Genomic DNA, 21,328 nt, shown 5'->3' with positions numbered 1-21,328 from the left:
CATTATAGAACATGTTTTATTATTACAAGTGCATTTGATTATCTGTTTTAAACACCAGCCTTGAGTTATGGGACACTATAGCTTAACTACTCTTATCTGGTTATAATTACATTGATGTGTATTAAAAAAACATTTAAGTTTTAATTTAGTGCAAAATCAGAGGACTTACAAATGTATAAATTAGTTTCATGGGAATGTGATTTGTTTTAGTTATTTGGAAAGTGTCGACTGTTGACACTTCAGTCTGGAGCTAAATACCAGTACCGGTACCTTCATGTACACTGGATCACAATAAAAGACTAATCACATGTCAAAACACTTGGAAAATGGTTTAATGATGTTTACAACAAAAGAACTGTACAGTTACAGTAAAAGATTATCTTTATATGTGTATAAAAACAAAACAAACAAAAATACAGCAGACAAATGCATCAAAATCTACTATGTATCCTGATTCACATACTTAAAACTCCTACACAATCTTTCAGTTCTGTGCCACCATGACCGGAGGCCTTTTTTTTTTTTCTTGTAGTCAGATAGGAACAGTGTCCCTCAGTGTTGTAGTCCACGATGGAAACCAGAACTCTTGACATTAAGAGTCCTGGTAAGTCCATTCTTATCAGACTGCAGAATAGGGAAAGGGGAAAGACAACGGGGACACATTCCTTTAGATGAGCCCAAGCTTCCAATGTGAGTAGTAAATGTTTTACAGAATGCATTTTTTGAGATACACAGACATAATATGTACATGGTTGGTGGGTTTTTTTTTTCTAATTTTTCTCTCTTGTTGAAAGCCATGGTCACTTGGGCTGTGAACTTATAATCACACACATGACACACCCAAAAACATACAAAAATACTATATCTTTAACCTACCAAGAGTAAGACAGTTCTGCAATTAGTTCCATGCTGTGACAGAAAAAAGAGATTACAACAAACAAACGAGAAACAGACGCTTTTCACGTAAGTTTTTCTCAGAAATATACCAAAATATACATCTAAGCTTTGGAATTACTGAGGCTAGGACTAAAGCCAGTGCTGGGTTTGTCTCTTAATACACATGCTGCAGGGTGGAAGTGAGAAAACAGAGAGAGAGACAGGACAGAGAGATATCTTTGGTATCTGCATTTGTCAAAAGTTAAAATATTTGGATTTTTGCTTTGGGATAGCGCTTGTGAGATCCCTACAACCTCACTTGGAATAAAGCATTAAACAAAGTGTCACTGAAGCCCGTCGGCCAAACGTCTGAGCCGGAGGGACACAGTCCATGCAGAGTGAAGGACCATGATGCATAGTGTCACAGTCTGTAGTGAAGAGATGAGGTCAAAGGACAGAGCAGAAGAGGGGAAATGGAAGGAAGAGGAGAACAGGGCGACACAGCAGTGGGTTTTAGCGACCGCAGGATGTGTATTCCTGGAGACAACAGGGTAATGTCCTGGGACTACAGTGTACAGATGATGAGGAAGTGACAGACGCACTGTGAGAGGCAGGAACAGCATTTCACCACAGTCCTTGAGAGAGAGAAAGAGTAGAGGGGGGAACGTCCTATCAACAGCACTCAAGACAAACAAACATACAGTCCTGAGCATGTACAGTGTGCACAGGATTAACCCTCAGTGTGTATTAACAAACATCACCCAGCTACCACCAGACTGGTTCGTGTCTGTCATAGAGAAGCCCGCTCAGCTCCTGTTCAACCCCCTCTGATCCCCGCACACAGGCACTGAAACCGCTGCAACGACGGGATGCCGGAGTGTTTTTTTTCCGGGCAGATACACATTCGCATGCAATAAAAAGAAACTTTTTACAGATAAACCGAGGACTGGGGTGAGAGCGTGCAGCTGGGATTTGATGCTGAGCAGTGAGGTGGGGATGGGTGGGAGACGATGTTGTTCATTTACAATCAAGTTACAAGTTCTTTGGTTAATGTTGGTACCCACAGGAAAGCGAGAGCGGGCTGCGAGAGCGCACCGCTATGTGGGAAGACGTGTACATACCTGTACCGAGTGAAGAAAAAAATAAAATAAAATAAAAATAAAAAAAAACAGGATTGTCAAACCTAAAGTGTTTAAACACGGAGGGGTGGTCCATTAATAGAAATTTTACTAGTAAATCAATACAATACACTAAAATAAACTTCTCTCAAGTCATAACAAATAATTTCCATCCAACGCTGAAGAACATCAGCGTGCAGCATAACAACAAATAGTGAAAGAAAACAAACAGCAGACATTCATGAGTACTGGTATGTATTCTGTCTCCCCCTTGTGGTGGCATTTTCCACAACCCTTCACCAAGTACAGGTATGATTGGGCTTCTCCACTGACTTATGTTTATGTATTTTCATCTAATTTTTTTGTTTTTTTTTTGTTTTTTTTCTTATTATTTTTGTTATTTCTTAAGTAGATTAAAGCAGGTTCACTCAGTCTTGAGTTAGAAATGAGGTATACAACAGCTCCTTTTGCCTTACTGGTGCTCCACCCTTCCTCTGTCAACATTAAAAACCAGCAAACCAGTGTGGTGGATCAACATACTACCACTCGACGTGTGTCTGATCCACAAGAACATCTTAAAATCTCGGAATCACATACTGAAACTGAAGTTTTAAAGCCAAGTCAGTGCTAAGAAGATCATTAGTTAACATCTAATAAGATCATAATTAGAACACAAACTGTAATATACCTACAATAAACCAAACACTGGCTTGTTTAAAGGCTTTAGCTAATCAGCAGAGAATCCCCCTCTGGACAAAAAAAAAAAAAAAAAAAAGAATATAAGTACTCTCCTGTCTCACTACAAATCGCTTTCACACACCTGCTGGAAGATGGGAAAAACGCACCATAATGGTTTGCAGACTGCCCTCCCTATTCTCTCTTTATAAGACACTCACTCATTCATACACACACACACACACACACCCACCCACTCACCTGCTGGAATTATTAGTAAAGCTTTTCTCACAGGTATTCTCAACCTGTCTGAGTCACACCTAAAAAACATAGGTAGCAACGTAATCATCCCACGCACCAAAATGCCCAAAGTACACTGTACTGTTTCAGTAAAAACAATGCACCAGGTGAGCTCAAGCTATCACTCACACTCAAACACAACAGCAATGCTACAATGCTCATGTCTTCTACGTAACAATAAGGCATAAATGATAATGTTAATCATCTTTGTCAAACTAAGAAAGCCAGTGATCTTGCCCTCTCATACTATACAGAACAATTAAAGGCATAAAGTAAAAACAAAAAACAAACAAAAAAAAAAAAAATCAAATGATTGTTAAAGACAGCACAGCAAATCAAGTCAACAATGACTCAAAAAAAAACAACAACAAAAAACCAAAAACTTTAAAATCCTCTAAGAGATTAGGATCAGATGCTTGAGAGTTTCCTACCAACCACAGGACCTGTCTGTCAGGAGCGCCTGAACAAGACCCTCCTACTGAAAAGACTTTGCTGATACAGAAAAGACAAAGGTGTCAGCAACTCACACTCACACTTCTGAGGTGTGGTCTCAGATTTCTTCTCATTTTTTGGTCTTGTTGGTTTTCCAAAAAAAAAAAACAACAAAAACAAAAACAACAAAAACCAAATGCTCTGAAGAAAAATTCAGGGGAGATTTTTTTTTTGAGTAAGCATGATAAACACTACATTCAGTCTTGATAACATACTGATTCAAATATAAAATATGAATATCTTACAAGTGTTTATATATATATTTATATGTATAGAATTAAGAAAAGATCATTTCTCTAATCCTTAAGTCTTTCCTCAGATAAATATTTCAGTAACATCCTATGGTGCCGATGGCAACTGGTTCATCTTGCTAGCACACCTTCAACTCTTTAGTAACTACAAACAGCACTGGAACAGGACTGAGTCCTTCAGGCCCATCATGGCCTCAAAGACTGGGAAACCAGCAACATGAGCAGCCAGACACTTGCCTAGCTGCAAAGGAGAAAGGCTTTTACTTTGGCAAGAAGGATCTCAAAATAATATTTAAACCTGGAAATACCCCATAAATAGTAGTACTAGAAAATAGCAGTAGTAGGTTGTTTTTTTATGTATGGTTCCTATGTATGGTTCATCAGTATAAACTTTGAATGGTAAGCCAGACAGTATTTTTACATTCTACACTGTTCTATACACAGAAATGTCTAAAGGTGATAGTTATGTTTAAGTGCTGCTGAGGTATATTCAGTGAAAATAATTCAACAGAAAAGAAGTACACAAGAGGATAACATGGACAAATTTCACTGCTTACAGCCTCAGTGACATAATATTCACTGTGGCATCTTATTTTGTTATTTGGATGCAGCAAAACAATGCTACTTGTGTGTGGGGTTTAGTTGAACGTGTAGCACAAAACAATACTAGATAATTTTTAAACTAGTCCACATGATTTAGGGAGCAGCATATTCCTATCATGCTGGTTCAAAATGATGGTGCTGAGAGAACGTGTAGTATGTGTGATCAGATCTATGCATTTACACAGGTGAGCCCTCCAGATGGGAGGTTCAGAACTACAAAACCTGATTTGCACAGGAAGTAGTCATAAAGCTATAGGAAAGCATGCAGGCCTCTCAACAGCTCAACTCCACCAGGAGTTTCAGCAGCAAGTTGTTAAAGCTAGGTTTCTGTTCTGTGAGCCTAATCCAGCAGCACCAAATCGTGAATTATTGGGTTTCGACTGAGATGGGAGAAGAGGAAAATATTTTTTTATAGCAGTGTGGAGAGCAGAGATGAACGGCAACTTGTGTGCACGGACAGGCACAGCAACTACTGAGGAAAACCACTTTGGTTCAAGCTGTTGTTTTATGGCTGAATAGTAGTACAAAACCAAAAAACAGAACCTTTCCTTTATGTTTTAGAAAAGTCCAAAACTGCTACCAAAATGGCCAAAACTGATTAAAAAGATAAACATGCCATCAAATGGCTCAAAGAAAACCTGGATCAGGTGTTAGGGGCAAGGCCCCGGTGATAAACAAATTTATAAAGTGTAAAAGGAAAACTACTTTCTCATGCCCCAGCCCCCAATCCCTTTCTTTTTGGTCAGTTCTGCTGCCAATTAAAAGTTGAGCTATGAGACAGTTGGTCAAATTAAAAACAAAAAGCTCATCTTTGGAAAATGATCATCAAAATATTGCATTTCTATAATCTGTTGACAATGAAGAGAGATTCTGTACTTATAAATATATTGACTAGACTAAACTACACCAACTACACACACCAACTACTTTAACAAATATTTTTGGTATATCTTAAAGTACGTAAGCCAGTCAAGTGACTGCAGACAAGAAAAGACAGAATTCCATTCCTCCCAGAACAGGCAGACTGCAGCTCATCAATCCAGTTTTTTGGTACAGATACTGTGCACAAGTAGATACGACGGTACTACTATTGAGACAAAAAAACCAAAACAAAACAAAACAAAAAAAAAACAAAAAAACACAACACAATAAGCCCCTCTAGCCAATGTCATCATACATTTGACATGACGACAATACCTCTGACTAGTCCTCCCCAAAACAGACCAGTCAGTCACAGAGCCTTACGCAGCTAACTCTCAGCATCTGCCTGAGCTGTAGACAACACACACAGACTCCTACTTTCTATCTTTGAATCCAAACAATGTACAGTTTTCCAATGGACCACCAGCCAATGAATCACCATTATTTGGACATGGGATTTCATGTCTGCAGCTCTTTTTAAAGCTCTCTACATTATGCTTTCAGTCACTTTTTAAATCAGTGTCAATGATCCACACCTAGGCTGTCATTTTAAAGAAGCTTGGTGTCTATTTCACTGCTGCACCAAACTATAAAACTCAGTGTTTCCAGAAAGACAGACTCAGAAAGACATATCTGGTGTCTCCGACCCTTAAAGCAATGATAACCTTGGTATCGGCCACTTATTACTTGTTTTTAAAGCCTTATAACCTCGATTAAGAAAATGATAAATTTTAACTTAATATTAGACTTACAAGGTTCTGAAAATGTCAAAAAAAAGAATAAAATACAGATGGTAAGGACAAATGAATAATTCTTTAAAATATAACTTTGATATGATTTATGTCAAGGCCTGTCCCAAAAAAAAAAAAACCCTGAAAAAGATCAAATGACACATAAATCCCCATTAGTGATGATGAATATTGTGAAATTAGTAGTAAATCAGTTTAGTTTGAATGTGAAAGAGTAAAATGCTAAAGTTTTTGGTTAAGTATTTCAGAGAAAAGTCTGACCTGGAAATAGGAGAAAATATAGATATATATACAAAATTTCAACAGCTTGATAGTGCTGAGGATATTTTCTTCCTGGATACTTGTCAAATTTATGAGGAGCGGCAGGCCAACAACAGTGTCCATCTGGCTACTGTTTGTGGAAAAAACATCCAAGAATCATAAAGGAAAAAGCAAACAAACTTAAAAAAAAAAAAAAGGTCTTCCTTAACCTCATTTAAGGTTCTTTTCTTTTTGGTGGCAGCAAAAGGATTAAATAATGCTAGATACAATGGAAAGAATGTGGGATGGTTAGTGAATCACAGAGCCTATATCATATATATAAAACGACCTCCCTATTCCCTACATGGTGTGATAAGAGTAGTACACGACGCAAGAAACAGGGCATCAATTCAGGATGCAGCCTGACTGGCTTCACTGAGCCTTGGAGGCAGTGGTAATGGTCGAGGCTTGCATGGGCATGGCAGCCGTGGTGGCTTGATGATGAGCATCAGCAGTGACCTGCAGCCCACCCCCTCCGGCCGACACCAGGCTGACGGGGTTGCTGGTGAGCAGCGACAGGTTCTGGGGGTTCAGGAAGAGCGGCGTGGTCACCAGGTTGGGTGCGTTACCAGCAGAGGTGTTGGCGAACAGCAGGTTACCTCCTTCCAGAGAGGTTATGGGGATTGTGCCACTCGATGCCAGCGCTGTGGAGAAGATCAAGAAGAAGGTGGTGTATTTAGAGAGAGTGCAAGAGGAGGAGATGGTGCAGAACAGTGCAGATCAGTTTCAGTGTATGTGGGACCAGTTTTCTCTTGTAAATCAAAAAATATTTTTAAAAATGGTCAGGTGACAAATAACCTCACTGATTCAACAAAACATAAAAATACAGAGAATAGCTACTTTGACTGCAGGACTTTTTCTTTCTGCAGGAATCTTTTTTTTTTTTTTTTCCAAAAATCAAACTTCATCAATACTCAGCAGGCTTAAATTTTTCTACTCACAGAAGAGATTTTCTCTCAGCAGGATTAAACTCATGGGCGCGGCTTAAAATAATTTAGCTTTATATGCAAATCTGTTGCATCCTCATTGACATTGTTTTTGTAGCAGAAATGGTTTATACTGATGACACTGTGATTGGTTTTCATTCATTTTTCCTTATCTTTTTTACATGAAGTACAAAAATATTAATGTCATTTATGTAATCTTCAATGTAATGTAAGTGTTAAATCACTTCCTGCCACAAATAATTGCCCAATAATTATAACCTGATTTATAAAGATTTGCTCAGTAAGTATATATTGTATTATCATGACATTGGTACACACCTTGAATGGTAGCCAGGGTGCTGTTGCTCATGAGGGCAGGACTCAGTGCACTGCCAAGGCCACCAGGAGTCAGACTGAGCAGGGCCCCCCTGGACACAGACACAGGTGAAGATAATGTAGATCAATAGAGTGGACACCTGAGCAATTTAGTGAGATCTACATAGATGTTAATTAGAGGATCAGTTTGAACAGGGCAAGTACTGACCCTGGAGTGAACTGGGACGGTGCCATCAATCCCGGATTGAGCCCTGCAGCAGCAGCCATAGCAGCAAAGCTAGCACTGTTGGGTAACTGAGCACCCTGCAGCGCAGCAGACAGCCCAGGAGCTGCCACCATCACCTGACCTGTCCCTAAAGTAGTGGCTATGGATGTTGGGGCCTGGGTGACGATAGTTTGCGCCTGAGATCCAGCCTTGCTGTCTGTGGTTGTGGACTGAATAGTTGTTGGAGACGGGCTTAACGATGGAGAGTTGGTTGCTGTGGTAACCATAGGAGCAGTGGAGATGACGGATGTAGTGTTTGTTGCTCCAACTGTTGTGCCTTTGAAGGAGAATTCAAAGGCTGTTAGGGTGCATTTGAGAAAAAAATAATCTTGTATTCTATTGTGTGTGATGAGAACACACTTTGATAAACGCAAAGTACACAGACCTGTGAAAGACAAACTGGAGACGCTGGTGCTGGTGATAGGCATCACTGGGTTTACAGTCAGAGTGGTGGGTGTGTTAATAGTTGGACTGCTCACAAGGCTTGCTGTGCTGGCCACCTGGGCAAGATAAATATGAGTGTGGATTGAACGAATGACTGTTTTAAACATATAATTTAGTTACAATTACAAATAAATATAATTAGGCTTTTGATATTTTTGTTATTTCGGAGAACAAACTGCAAAATCGGACTCAAATTTTTATTTACACTTAGAATATATCTATATCTATAAATAATCTTTGGTACATCCTTACCAAGGGGCTACTGGGGGTAAAGATGGTTTTAATGGGGGTGGTGCCTCCACCACTATTGCCACTGCTGGGGGGATTAATCCTCTTCTCTTTTTGCCGGCGATTGCAGAACCAGACCCGAATCACCTCTTTTTCCATGTTGAGCTGGTCAGCAATCATGGTGATCTCCTCAGAGGTAGGTTTTTGGTTCTGCTTGAAAAGGGCAAAGAAGCCAGAGATTCCCTGTCAGCACTGATAAGACTAATTCATTCACTACTTCCCCATGCCCGTTATACCATAATCATTTACAATAATTACAAATTTGCATAATATTTCCAATTATTAACAGGAGGTTGCCTAAGAATAGGTGAAAATAAAATAGAACAAACAGGAAAAAAACAAAGCCAATGCTGCATAAACCATTCCTCCAATGCATTACACTCTTTCTTACAGTTCAAACAGTCCTACAAACCTGAATACTCCGCTTCTCAATATTAGATCAAAATTGTTGTCTTTAAAAATATGAGTTTCTCACCTCCAGAAAGCTCTTTTCTAAGGCCACTCGGATGTTGGTCTCGATACTGGTTCTCTTCTTCCGTCTGCGGTTAATTCCCTCTATGCCCATGCCCGGGGAGCCCAGGGCACTGGGGCTGGACAGGGACTGGTCAGATGTCAGGTTCTCTGCACAAACAGCAGCGACACAAAGCAAAGGGAGGGAGGTAAAGACAAGGTACTATAAAGACATACACTGCCCACTCTTGGCCCATCACACAGGGCAATTAGAAATAGAAAACACAGAATTCCTATTTAGACCGATCAGACATATTATTCCCTTTATGCCATTTGTTTCGATATCACTCACTGTATATAGTGAAATTAATAATTAATATCTATCTATCTCTCTATCATTAAAGTAGGTTCAGGGACAAACCTGCATCATTGAGCCACTTCTCCAACAATGGCTTGAGTTTACACATGTTCTTAAAGCTCAGATTCAAGGCCTCAAAGCGAGAGATGGTAGTTTGGCTGAAGTCATTTCCGTACAGCTTCCCCATGGCAAGGCCAACATCCCCCTGAGAGAAAGGGGGCAGAAAGACAGAAACAGAATTATCAATGACGTAAACATCAGGATCACACTTCATTATACCCACAGGAAAGACTAACCTATGGGTTCATCATTATATGTATCATATTTCGAATTTGACCATTAGAATATCCATAGATGTTCAAATGCAAAGGAAGGGATAGAACTGAAAATGTAAAATCTTAAGGACATTAAATCTATTCGGTTCAACACATACCTGTGTGAAGCCTAGCTTGATGCGTCTCTGTTTGAAGGTCTTGGCAAACTGCTCCAGCTCCTCCAGATCGCTAGGCTCCTCCAGGGAGGGGGTATCCAACTGTTTGGGTGGTGTCTGACTGTGGGGCAGGGACTGAATAGGTGTGGCTGCTGCTGTGCGGGTTGGAGTTGCAGGCTGCAGAGAAGAGAAATACAGAAAATGTGATTGTTTTTAAGGTTAATAAGGTTATGGGACTAAAAATATATTAGCACAAATGTAGATAAAAATGTGATATTTCATTCAAACACCTGGATTACAGATGGTAAAATTTAAGCACTGTGAGAATAACGAACACATTTCTCAGAGATTAAAAGAGGTGCTTCTGTCATTTCTAACCTGTGTTGCAAGGGTGATGCTTGGTTGAGACGGCAGGAGGTTAGCTTGGCTTTGAGGTAGTTGAGTTAAAAGACTCTGGGCTTGCAATATGCCTACAGAGTGAAAAATGGACAAGGGAGTCAAAAGCACAACATAAAATTCAATATCTGAAAGATTGCTTTTCTTAATTCTGCATGGAATTCAAACACTCAGCTGTTCTCCATACCCTGTTGGGCCTGCGGTGTCTGTGAGATGATGAACTGAGCGGGCTGCAGTGGGGTGGCGATCGGGTGGCCAGGCTGAACCAGAACAAACTGAGGCAGACTTAAATTCTGCTGCTGTAGCTGCTGCAAAAAAACAAACATGGTTGTCACAGTCTTAAAGACTCTCCTAACCAAAGTCAATGGCACAGATAGTCAGCACTTATTTTTTGTTATGGTTTGTTTAGTCTTTCTTATATATCCATATTGTCCACACTTTATTTAATTAGCAGCTGTTTCAGTTTACTGGTAATAATTTTTACAATATAAAATATTGAAATGGAAAATGGAATTGCCTTATTTAACATTTTCAAAGAAAGATGGTAGGCCAGATGTTTAGCCTTTAGTATAAGTGATGTATTGGTGGACTAAAGATAATTTTGCAAATTCTATGAAAAATATTTTTTAAGGATTTGCTGAAGTCCTTGTGCATTACTGAATGAGTCTTACGGGAGTGATCTGGATGGGCTGTGACAGGGGCAGCTGGGTAATGGGCGTAGCTGCGGAGGCCGAGATGCTGGCCCCAGTGGTGCTGTTCTGTTGGTTGGCTGAGTGCTGCACAGCTGCAGCTAGGAGCTGAGCTTGGGCCTGCTGGATCAACAGCTGCTGCTGCGCTGGGGTCAGGGTCAACTGAAGACACAGCGACAGACAAACACAGAAGACAACAGAGGTCACACAGCGGGAAGGTAAACACGGAGACAAAGAAAATAAGTAGTGTTCAGACAAGTGCTCTCTAAGTGTAATCTTACAAACTGGATGAGTTAGTGCTGACATGATACTTGAGTTTTGACTTCGATAACCACGCACAGTTTAATATCTAAAACATTACAAAAATGTGGGTGGTGCATAAAAGACTTTAGGCAATAGTCTTGCTTGACATTTGCTAAGAATCTGTCTTCATTAAGTAACATAAGATAAATACTTGATTGATTCCCTACTGGTTGCAGTTTTTTTCAATACCAGCAGAACATCATCATTTGATGTTGTTGCCTACAGCAGTTTAAAAAGCTTTTCCAGTTTAGTGTTATGGACTAGAAGGTATCTCTGTCTGTTCCCATTTCTCTTTATTATGCCAATCTGTAAACAAATTAGACAATGTTGAAGTGGATTAACCATCATACTGAATACATTAGGTCAAAGTCCCAACTGTTAATGTAAATTTAACTAATGAATTCAACTCTTCACAAAGGTATCGAAGTACTACTGTAATTTTGGTTATCATGCCAGCACTAATATGAGCCCACAAAGGCAAATGGCAAGAAGACTCATGCAGCTGAGCCAGGCACAAGTGCAAATGAGCATGTTGATGTCATGTTCAAATCCACATGCACAATAAACAATAAACATCCAATTCTGCTTATCCCAATAGCAGCTGCATTCAACCCCGCCAATCTTCGTCTGTACCATATGGCCTAAGGGAGACCATAGACATGAAATGTATCATGAGGCTGACGTATGTGAACAGACTATGTCCAAACATGTCCCTGCATTTTCTGGTATGGAGGAATTTGGACATAGCCACAGGGATGAACAGGCAGACAGGCAGAGGAGACATCAGCCTTAGCCACAGAATCAGGGCAAGTGATCATTTCATCACCCAGTCCCTCAGCCAGGGTTGATAAGGTTCAGGTGTCACCCCAGATGCAACCAGGTTTTAACTGAAAGCAATGAGGCAACAGGCCACTTACTCCAGCAATCTGTCCCCCGGCCAACATTAGCTGGGTTTGAGGCAATACACTCTGCTGGACGGAGGTCGGAAGAGCACTCGAGTCTTCCGACTTAGACTAGTGGAAACGAAGAAGAGAGGGGGGCTTAGAGGAGATCTTCCTAGAGGTGTAACCTGAGCGCTGCTAACAATGTAAAGTAAGCCACGTCATAGTCGTTGGTATAAAGATGACCTCAAGATGGATCGATGCATTTTTTTAACAAAAGCAAATTGAAAGGATATTTGTTTGATGCAAAAGTGCCAGTCTACATAAAACAGGCATAAAACTAAAAACGCACTGATTAATCACATCTCTGTGTAACCGAGTGACTTTCTGAGATCGAGCTGTTGGTCTGTGAGCAGAGAGAGGAATATAAATTAAAAAGGAAGTGAGAAAGTGGGTATTTAAAATGTGCTGCAGCCTTCAGAGACAAGACAACTGAAGGGAAAGGAGGGGAGAGTTGAGATGCTAATTAAAATAACTGTTATGCAGTGCATGTAAATTCTGCATAGATTTGCATATTCTCGGCCATCTGTTTCCGAGCAACCGCAGAGCAGCTAATTAGCATACAGGGTTGATTAATCTGCCTTGTTGCCAGGCGACACCAGGAGAGCCTGGCTCATTTAAATGAACTCTTTCTGCTTGTGCATGTGTGAGTGCAGATCAGCATACCTCTGTTCAAACTTCAGACTTTATTTCATTTTAAAACTACGATTAAACTGCGTCACTACACCAAAGAATATGATAGACCTTCCACAAAAACCTGAAAAAAAAAAAAGTTCCTCAATTCAGTGTGTGACTGTTGACAGTGTGCATCATGTGTTACCTGTTGGAGGAGGGCTTGTGCCTGTGCGTTAGTGATTGCACTTGTGGTTGGCACCGTCTGCCTCTGAAAGTCCAATCCATTGGTTTGGATTCCTGAGGAGAGAAATGCAAGCTATGAAACAGAGGAGTTTAGAGATGCTTTTATTGTAAAATCTACCAGTATAAAAATTAGGAGTCCAGTATACTTCAGAAAACAGTTTTCAGGTGCAAGAAAAAAAAAACTAAAACACTTTTTTTTTTTTTTTACAAGTAAATATTTGAAAATGTAATAGTAATCCAAAGTCATAAAACTGCTGCATAAATGTTCAAATGCAGGATGATTAACCATCACAGAATTAAATATTAACACAAGAGGCTTACACAAGACTTTGAAACATACATTACTATTAATATTTATTTAATCCATACTTAAACTAGTATAAAGCAAAACACAAAGTCTTTCCACTCTAAATTCAGTCATTTGGATCACGAAATTACTGAAGCACTGATACAGAGAACATTAGGGTGACATTCACCAGACCCAAGTAGTGACAGAAACTGCTGTGATAAAAAAAAAAAAAAGAAAAGAAACTGTAGTGGCTGCTCATAAGGAGTTTGGATAGCTGCCTTCACTTCTTCAAAATGAGTCAATAATTTGAAAGATAGACAGGAATGAGCTTTTTCAGATTTGTGCTGTCAAAACTAAATTTGAAACCTGTTGAACGAAGAGGAAAAATCTCTGCACATCCTGATTTCAGCGCAGCAAAGAATTAAAAAACAAATAGGTGGAGGTCACTCACCGGTGTTCACATCACCACTTTCCATTGCACATTTAGTAGTTTCTGACTGATTATTCACTTTAGCATCTGGAAGAGCCAGACAGAGACAGATAGTGAGAAACACTCACACCCACTGCCGACACAGTCCAGTCTTAATGATTTGAGAAGTGCCATAACTTTTGTCACTTGAATATATGCTAAAATCAAAGACAATCATGTTCAACGCAGCAAACATTACTGAGCAAAATGAAATCACTAACAGAAACCAACTGCATTTACAATCACAAGTAACAAGTGATGTGAAAACTGAGATCATATTAACACATTCAAACCTGATAAGTGGCATTTTAATGCAAAGTGTGCCAGACCACCCTAATTTCTTCCACCCAATCAAGAACAAAACCCAGCTGAGCTCCATCACTACCTCATCAAAAACTCACCCACTCTTGCTCCACCTGTCTTTTCCAGCATGGTTGCTGAACCTATCAAGGAAAATTGCCTCTGCCAGGCAAACCCACGACAGGGTGTCCAGCACTGTTCCTCCTCCCACTCCTCCCTCTCTTCACTCTCCACTGGTCAGCAGCGAGCAGAGTTTCAATACAACCAGAGCTACACACACAGACACAGTGGTACTGTCCAACGCACGGTTCGCTGAACAACACTGGGATACGCACACTGGGAAAGCCAACAGGGTTTAGGCAAACAGCGCTCTTTCCCTCACTCTGCTCTCTCTTTTCTTTTCTTATAGCTCTGCCCCTCTTTACACTGCCTACATTGCTCTCTCTCTCTCTCTCACTCTCTCATGTGCCAAGATTGTCTGTACTTCAGAAAAACTTCACCCTCTGCCTCTCTTGCTGGAATGAACCAAACGACAAGTGCAGTACAACCCCCCCCCCCCGACTTTATAATGAAGCATAATCAGTATTCAGCTGATTAAAGCCATATGCAAATCTGCCCCTGCCTCGTTAGCGATGCAAGGCTTTGAAGTCCTGCGAGCGACGCATTTCACACCGGGCTCTGAAAGCTTTCTGCATAATTTAAAGTCCTATAAATATTTATCAGCTCATTAGCATATTAATTGGATGGCTTTTGGAGGACGATAAAAAACAGGGGAATAAGGACGACACAGAGAAGGGGGAAAAAGTGCTCAAACTACCACTTGGCGCAGCAGAGGGAGGGGAGGCAGCAGCATAAGACCAATTATTGTGCAAGTGCATGGCTATAAAGTAATTAGCTAAGAGCAGGTAAAGGGCTGAAAATATCCCAGAATGCAGTGTGAGGCCTGTCAGTGGTGGTCTGGGCATGTTAGCAAGTCAGACTGCATTAATAGAACATCTAAGACTACTCGTTCTCAGCATCTCCAGGAATCATGGAGACTGGCCTAACTGCTAAAAGGGAGGGGGTGCAGGGTCTGAGTGGGAGGGGGACTCATTCTATCGGAAATAAATAACTCCACATTAATCCACCACAAGCCTGTCATTACTGCTAGACCCCCTGTGGCTAAAGCATTCCACAGTGAGTGACTACAGAGAGTGGGTGGCAGGCTGGTTCTGTCTATGTTTATGAAGTGTTTGAGGATTAGCATATTTAGATTAGCTTTACATTCCATTAGTATTTCATTTTGCAGCCCTTATAAATGCATTTCAGGCATGCTCAGAGAGTTAACACAATGGGGGAAACAGCTCGACTATGGTCCTGCACAGGTGTCCACTGAATCAGAAGGACTGGACTGGAATGCATGGCTGCATTGTGGTCTACAGGGCAAGGGGCTTACCACCTAAATCCACAGCAACTGCTCCTGGCTAAAGCTGTAATCAACTTCTTCAATTATCTCACTGTCAGACAAAGGGAATTTACATACTAGTTGCCCAATTTAAGTAATGCCAATGGAGCACAATGGCGTTAACATGCTACATACTGAAAAACAATCAGATCCTTATCAGCATGTAAGGACATGAGGGGTTTGATGAACAACCAGAGACCCCAAAGTTGTTTTATCTAATACACTACAAAACAAAAATGAAATGTGTGGCAATAGACAAACATGACTCTTGGCATTTTATAAAGCTCAAGATGATGGCCTTAAATCCTGGGGCTTTTTTAAAGAAAAAAATGACTACTGTTCAATTATTTAAATATTTTCTGCTTAATTTTCAACTAATCAAATATTTTTTTCAAATCTAAAATTATTTGCATAAAGGTGTCCTGGGTTTTTTTTAATGTAAGGCTTGATCTTTTTCAAGAGGTTTGGTTGAAAATTCCTACTATTCCCATTTCAAGTGGATGTTTGGACAATTTTTCCATTACTTTCTACTGCATGCATCGAGTGGTAATTATTTGGTGTCAGGTTGATTGCAGGCCTATTGCAGCTGGCAGCTTATTTATAATGACAGTAGGTATACTAAATATCCAATTTACACGAGTTTGTAATTCTGGGTATGTGTTCATATCCTAAACACAAACATGAGGCTTTTGTTTTAACCAAATCATAATTTCCATCTTTGAAAATGCTTCCTACTTCAGTAACCCCTCAGGTAAGTACATCTATCTGGAAATCACTGCCCTAAACAATGAATATAAACAGTGCATGATTTCAAACAACAGAGTGTTTAGTTTAACTCCAGTCTAATGTTTACAAAGGTGACTACTGCAGGGTGTATATAGATGCCACACTGAGGTAAAAAAAAAAAAAAAAAAAAAGATGTAATCCTAACAAAGCGTGCCTAGGAGGTCAAGAAATTAGCCTTGTATTACTGACCTCCTCAGCAATCACATCCTGCAACCAAATGAGAAAATAAAGTGAATGCAAAGGCAGTTATCTGCAGTGCACTTCAACACATGTATAGTTACTTGGTCGAACGGTTTGCAAAACCCTACTGTGGAACAATGCATTATACAAATAGCATGCAAAGAGAATTTTAAATAGGTATCTCATTAGCACTGTAATATGGGAAGGCTGACTGAATACAGCAGAGCTGTTAATGTGAGCGTCAAGATTCGACATGAGACAGAGGAAAAACTTAATTAGCACATCCACATTCTGCCCTGCTACCTATATTCTTCATCTTAAACACAGAATACATCAAGACCACTTTCCCATATCAGGACCACTCAAAGGACTGACAGGGATTTATGGTCACAACAGAAAGCCCTTCAGTTTGAAGGAGTTAATAACCAAACAACCTCAACTTTTCAAATTCAATTCAAATTCAGCCACCCTAAAATCAGTCAAATATACTAAATGTTTAATAGACAATATAGTAAATCTACTCAGCAACATAATGTGGCAACATAAAATACAACTAGCAACACTGTACACTGCAATACAAATACATCAAATCCAGGATGGCGAATTATCAACAGTAATGAGGCTAACACCACTGTAACGTACTGGTTATTAGCTAACTATGTACAGGCTTGGTGGAAAATACAATCTAACTAGATTAAAGTGAAGTTTCATGGGTCTAGGAAGTAGGAATATTCAATTACTTCCTAACAGTGTATGCAGAGGTCCACCATGATTCACTACTACAGTTTGTTAGTGCTCGCAGCCTGAACTGGCATGGAAATTCCCCACCTAGGACACTGATATTAGCATTAACTGCTGGTTATTCATGTGGTGTGTATTTTGCTTCCTTGTAATAGCAAAATACTGTATTTTTAGACTTTATTGTTCCTCACAGTTCAGTGCAAGGTTCTCTCACTTTTAAAGAAAGCCCATTAATGGAACTACAGAAGACTGTTTTAACTAAAATAAACATCTTGCAAACACCTCTTTTTCCATAACCTGCATTATGTTCTAAAGCCGTCCTTCCCTTTGTGTATCTTGAAAACCTTTCATGAAATTCTGGCAGATGTTTAGTGCTTAATAATGACAGACACGAGTCATCGGGAACAACATGGCAATTGTTGCTCAGTAAATGCAACAACTTGTAGATCATCCCCCAGTCATAAGCTACTCTGTCTACTTGTCATAAAAGCCCACATTTTCTAGATTAATTTCAATACCTACATGATATACTATTTCAGATCCTCACTTGCACTTATAGGAATTTCACAACACCGGTTACATACAATATGTGTGTCTCTTCCAAAAGCTTGAAATACAGAACCTGCTGTAACCTGACAGGTGAGTTTGTTGTCATTAATCTCAAAGAAAACCTGGTTTTGCAGATAAGGGCCAATCTTTTAGCCAAATGTCTACTTTACCTTTCTGTATTCTCAATAAAGCATTCTTGCTTTGCATTTATCAGCTTGGAATGAGTCACTTTACTACAGATCACAAGAAACAAGTAATTATCCGTTCAGAGCACACCATACAGATCTTTTTTAGTTATGATTTCCTTCCTCCACAGTGAAAAAGCGTGTCTGACTGAAGCCTTCATGGAGGCCTTCTCACTACTTTGAAATGACATGTCCTGAATTTATTACTGAGAATGATGCATTATTCATAACAACTGTGTTTACATCAATGAATATTCATGATGGAAATACAAGGCTGGAATGAGGGTGGAACTGTAAAACTGATTAAATGAGAAAAGTAGCCTAAGTGCGAGGATGACAGAATTATTTCTCATCTGTTCTTTAAGTAATTTATTTTTTTTATGTAAGTGAGCATATTTCCAGACAGTGACAAAAATTTCAAAGTAATTTTCACAACTGAATGAGTATTAAAGAAATACCTAGACCTTTTTCTTGGTTTGCCTTAACATAAAGGACATTATTTAGTATAATGACTATCTTGCAACATATAGCATAATTGCCTAAAACTAGATACTACTGTTACTGCCTTCAAAGTTTCCCCGACATTCTCCAAGCAACAATGCAAGAAAGGTATGAATGCAGTGTATTTACATAACAATACTACAAGTCACCAGAAAGGTCTGGAATATAAAGCCGTTTTTCATTATTTAACCCAACCAGGGGTAGAAACTGCTGCTGTATTAAATATCCTGTTCTGACTTGCAAAGATAATTAGATCTTCGTCAGCATTTCTCCTGAAATCTCACAACTGCATAGCCTCTGAACTGCAACGATTACAACACCAGACAACATGGTCAGAGCCAGTCATAACCACCCATTTCTAAAAATGGTTACACTTGATCTGTCACAGAGGATCCCTGAGGACGAGGACACATTTTCAACTGGCTTCTATGTAAATGCTGCTTGGATTGTTTATGTCAAAAAATAAAGATCCATTTATTGCATATAGTCAAGCCCATACTCTGTAGTGGTGCTACTGCAGACTTGGTCCTCTAAAACAAACTAAACGGCAAACTGAGCTATATAGAGGAAAAAGTAGTGCCATCAAGCTGTGTCTTGCCCTGCCATGAAACCTGCAGAGTGAACAGTAAGAATACCCTGCCTGTTGTTATTGTGGCCTTCCGGAAGTGGGCCTCACCACCCCTCCCTGTGCCTGGGGGGACACACAGGTACAGTCTCTGTATTCAGCTCAGACTGAGTCCAAAAAAAAAAAAAAAAAAGAAAGAAAAAACTCCGACAAAACAAAGGGCATAATACACAAATACCAACTTTGTAAAACTGATCAGTCGGGAGCAAATGAAAGTTTGAACAAATACAGTAAATATTTTAAAGAGATGGGTTTAAGGATCGGCAACCAGACCAGACCAGCACCGATTCCATACCAAACAAGTTAAAAAAAAAGTACTCGGTCCAAGTTGAAGCTGTAGTTGTTAAGTTACTGCATCAGCACCAACGAGAAGTAACGTTACATTAAACACAACACTACAGGGCATCATTAACTTAGCTTGTAAACCACTGGACCAAGTTAGAGGAGGTAGCCGGTTAGCCTCTCGGGAGACAGCCGCTTTAAATGTGAGTAGACCAGGCCAGATTTTCACAAACGCCCTCCAGCCACTATCGTCACAAACCGCCTTGTTGACATGCATCGGTAGTGCTGGGCCGGATGAGCTCCAGCTTCTACTCGGTTGGAGGAATATGCTGAACCCCGCACTCTGGTTCAGACAGGCCCGCATGAATAACACAACAGGCTGCGCCGAGCACAAAAGGCTGTGTGAAAAATGCCCTGCTATAAAATCACGTCGAGCTGGGAGCACACGCCGAGCTGACTGCTGTGTATTACCCCGAGTTTGTGTTGCATTTTTAGATTTATTCCCCCACAGCGAACAGCAAGTGCAAAGAAAGAAGCGCAGCCACTGCCCGGCTTGGCCAAAATAATGAATATGCAAACCTCTTTCAAAAGCTTCACTGTGCGCATCAACACAAAGCCAAGCGTTAGCAGGCGAGCTAACGCTAGCCTGTTAGCATCCTCATTTCAATCAACCCGCGTTAGTCAAATATCTAAATATACCACATATGAACAAGAGTCACGTCTCCGATTACTAATAAAATATGCTAAACTGTATTTGTCGACAGAGGTATGAATATGTAGCGGCGTACAGCCGTCTAATCACACAAAGGGGGGAGGCATGTTTCATGTAATTTGCCGTCGTTTCCTCCTCTGTCAAATTACAGTTGGCTAGCTGAGTGTAAACTACAACTACACTGAGTCCACCCGGGTCCGTCAACCCGCTTGTGTCTCGGCTGTTTGGCGTTTATCGTGAAAATGCGAGTAACACAGTTTGAATATGAGTATGAATATGTAAAATTCCGTAATCATTACCTGGTCCTGAACTCTCATCTTGACTCGCTGCTCCTCCGTCCGCCATTTTGAATATTTAACCCGAAATCCCAGCCCTGAGCCAGCCTGTGCCCGCGCGAGCGCACGGGCACGGACGCGCGCACGGACCTGGCCACAACGGGGGAGGCAGAGTGCAGGGTGCTGTTGGCTGTGGCTTATTTACAAACCTAAATAACCATCTCACTTTCTTACGCTTGGATCTGAGAGGTCTAGACCCAGCTGCAGGTCCGTCTCTAGCCCTGCCTGATACTTAATTCCTATCACCTGACATCCAAAATCTGTTTTAATTGATTAACTCACTACACAGTCAAAAGTCACGTTTATTTATGTAGCCAAAAATGACACATTTGCATCATAAAATGAGCTGCAGTCTACACTACAATAAGACCCTCGATGGATACCACAAGGATACCACTAATGTAGGTTAAAGATGCTGGACGAAAACAAAAACAAACGTTCATGAAGGTGAGTAAACAATGACCTGTCTGTGGTGTACCCCTGGCTTCCACCCAAAGACAGCTGGAGTAGGCTTCAACAGATCCCCCTGGCCCTAAAATATGAATAAGTGGTACTTGGTTTGTGTCTTTTGTAACATTTTAGAGTCACTTGATTGACAGCTCCCTGGTCTAGAGGCCCCTAAACACTTGGGCACCTGGGCCTGCCCCGTAGGCCTGTTCGCTAATTTATCCAGGTCTTTAAAAAGGAGTCAGACCCAGACATTTAGAGAAGAATAAGAAAAGACATCAAGTTCACAGAAATATTTCATCATTACTCAACTTTTTTTAGCCTGATGAAAAATGTGGTTTCCTTTTTGGGTTGTTTTATTTATTTAGTTATTACACAAGAAAGAGGATGCTTGCTGCATAGACTATTATATTAACTCCTAGATGTCCAGAAACCACCTAATATTGTTTAACATCCATCTACCAAAAAAAAGAGAATCAAATCGTCAGCTGTGCTGGGGACATTGCCTTGACCA

The 21,328-nt window shown here is 40.2% G+C and overlaps 1 protein-coding gene across 9 annotated transcripts; it reads right to left on the bottom strand.

Annotated features, from left to right (window-relative positions):
* Window positions 1-310: 310 nt before the first annotated feature.
* pou2f1b (POU class 2 homeobox 1b) lies at window positions 311-20,395 on the bottom strand. 9 transcript variants are annotated; one of them, XM_026295074.2, is made up of 15 exons: window positions 20,332-20,395; window positions 13,710-13,775; window positions 12,932-13,023; window positions 12,088-12,183; window positions 10,850-11,029; window positions 10,366-10,486; window positions 10,161-10,252; window positions 9,786-9,959; window positions 9,416-9,557; window positions 9,020-9,165; window positions 8,509-8,694; window positions 8,198-8,312; window positions 7,756-8,089; window positions 7,551-7,639; window positions 311-6,929 (listed from the first exon to the last, which is right to left on the bottom strand). In XM_026295074.2, the coding sequence occupies exons 1-15, from the start codon at window positions 20,375-20,377 to the stop codon at window positions 6,658-6,660; spliced, it is 2,151 nt and encodes a 716-aa protein (XP_026150859.1). In that variant the 5' UTR covers window positions 20,378-20,395; the 3' UTR covers window positions 311-6,657. The 9 variants fall into 9 exon arrangements, with proteins under 9 accessions (XP_026150859.1, XP_026150850.1, XP_026150852.1 ...); XM_026295065.2 differs by lacking the exon at window positions 12,088-12,183 and having other exon boundaries at window positions 8,509-8,697; window positions 9,020-9,174; XM_026295067.2 differs by lacking the exon at window positions 12,088-12,183 and having other exon boundaries at window positions 9,020-9,174.
* Between the last annotated feature and the right edge of the window lie 933 nt (window positions 20,396-21,328).

Source organism: Mastacembelus armatus, chromosome 21 (genome assembly GCF_900324485.2).
Source record: "Mastacembelus armatus chromosome 21, fMasArm1.2, whole genome shotgun sequence".
In the NCBI taxonomy this organism is placed as follows: domain Eukaryota; kingdom Metazoa; phylum Chordata; class Actinopteri; order Synbranchiformes; family Mastacembelidae; genus Mastacembelus; species Mastacembelus armatus.
The sequence above is the reverse complement of the archived record's forward strand: the minus strand, read 5'-3'. Positions and strand labels throughout refer to the sequence as shown.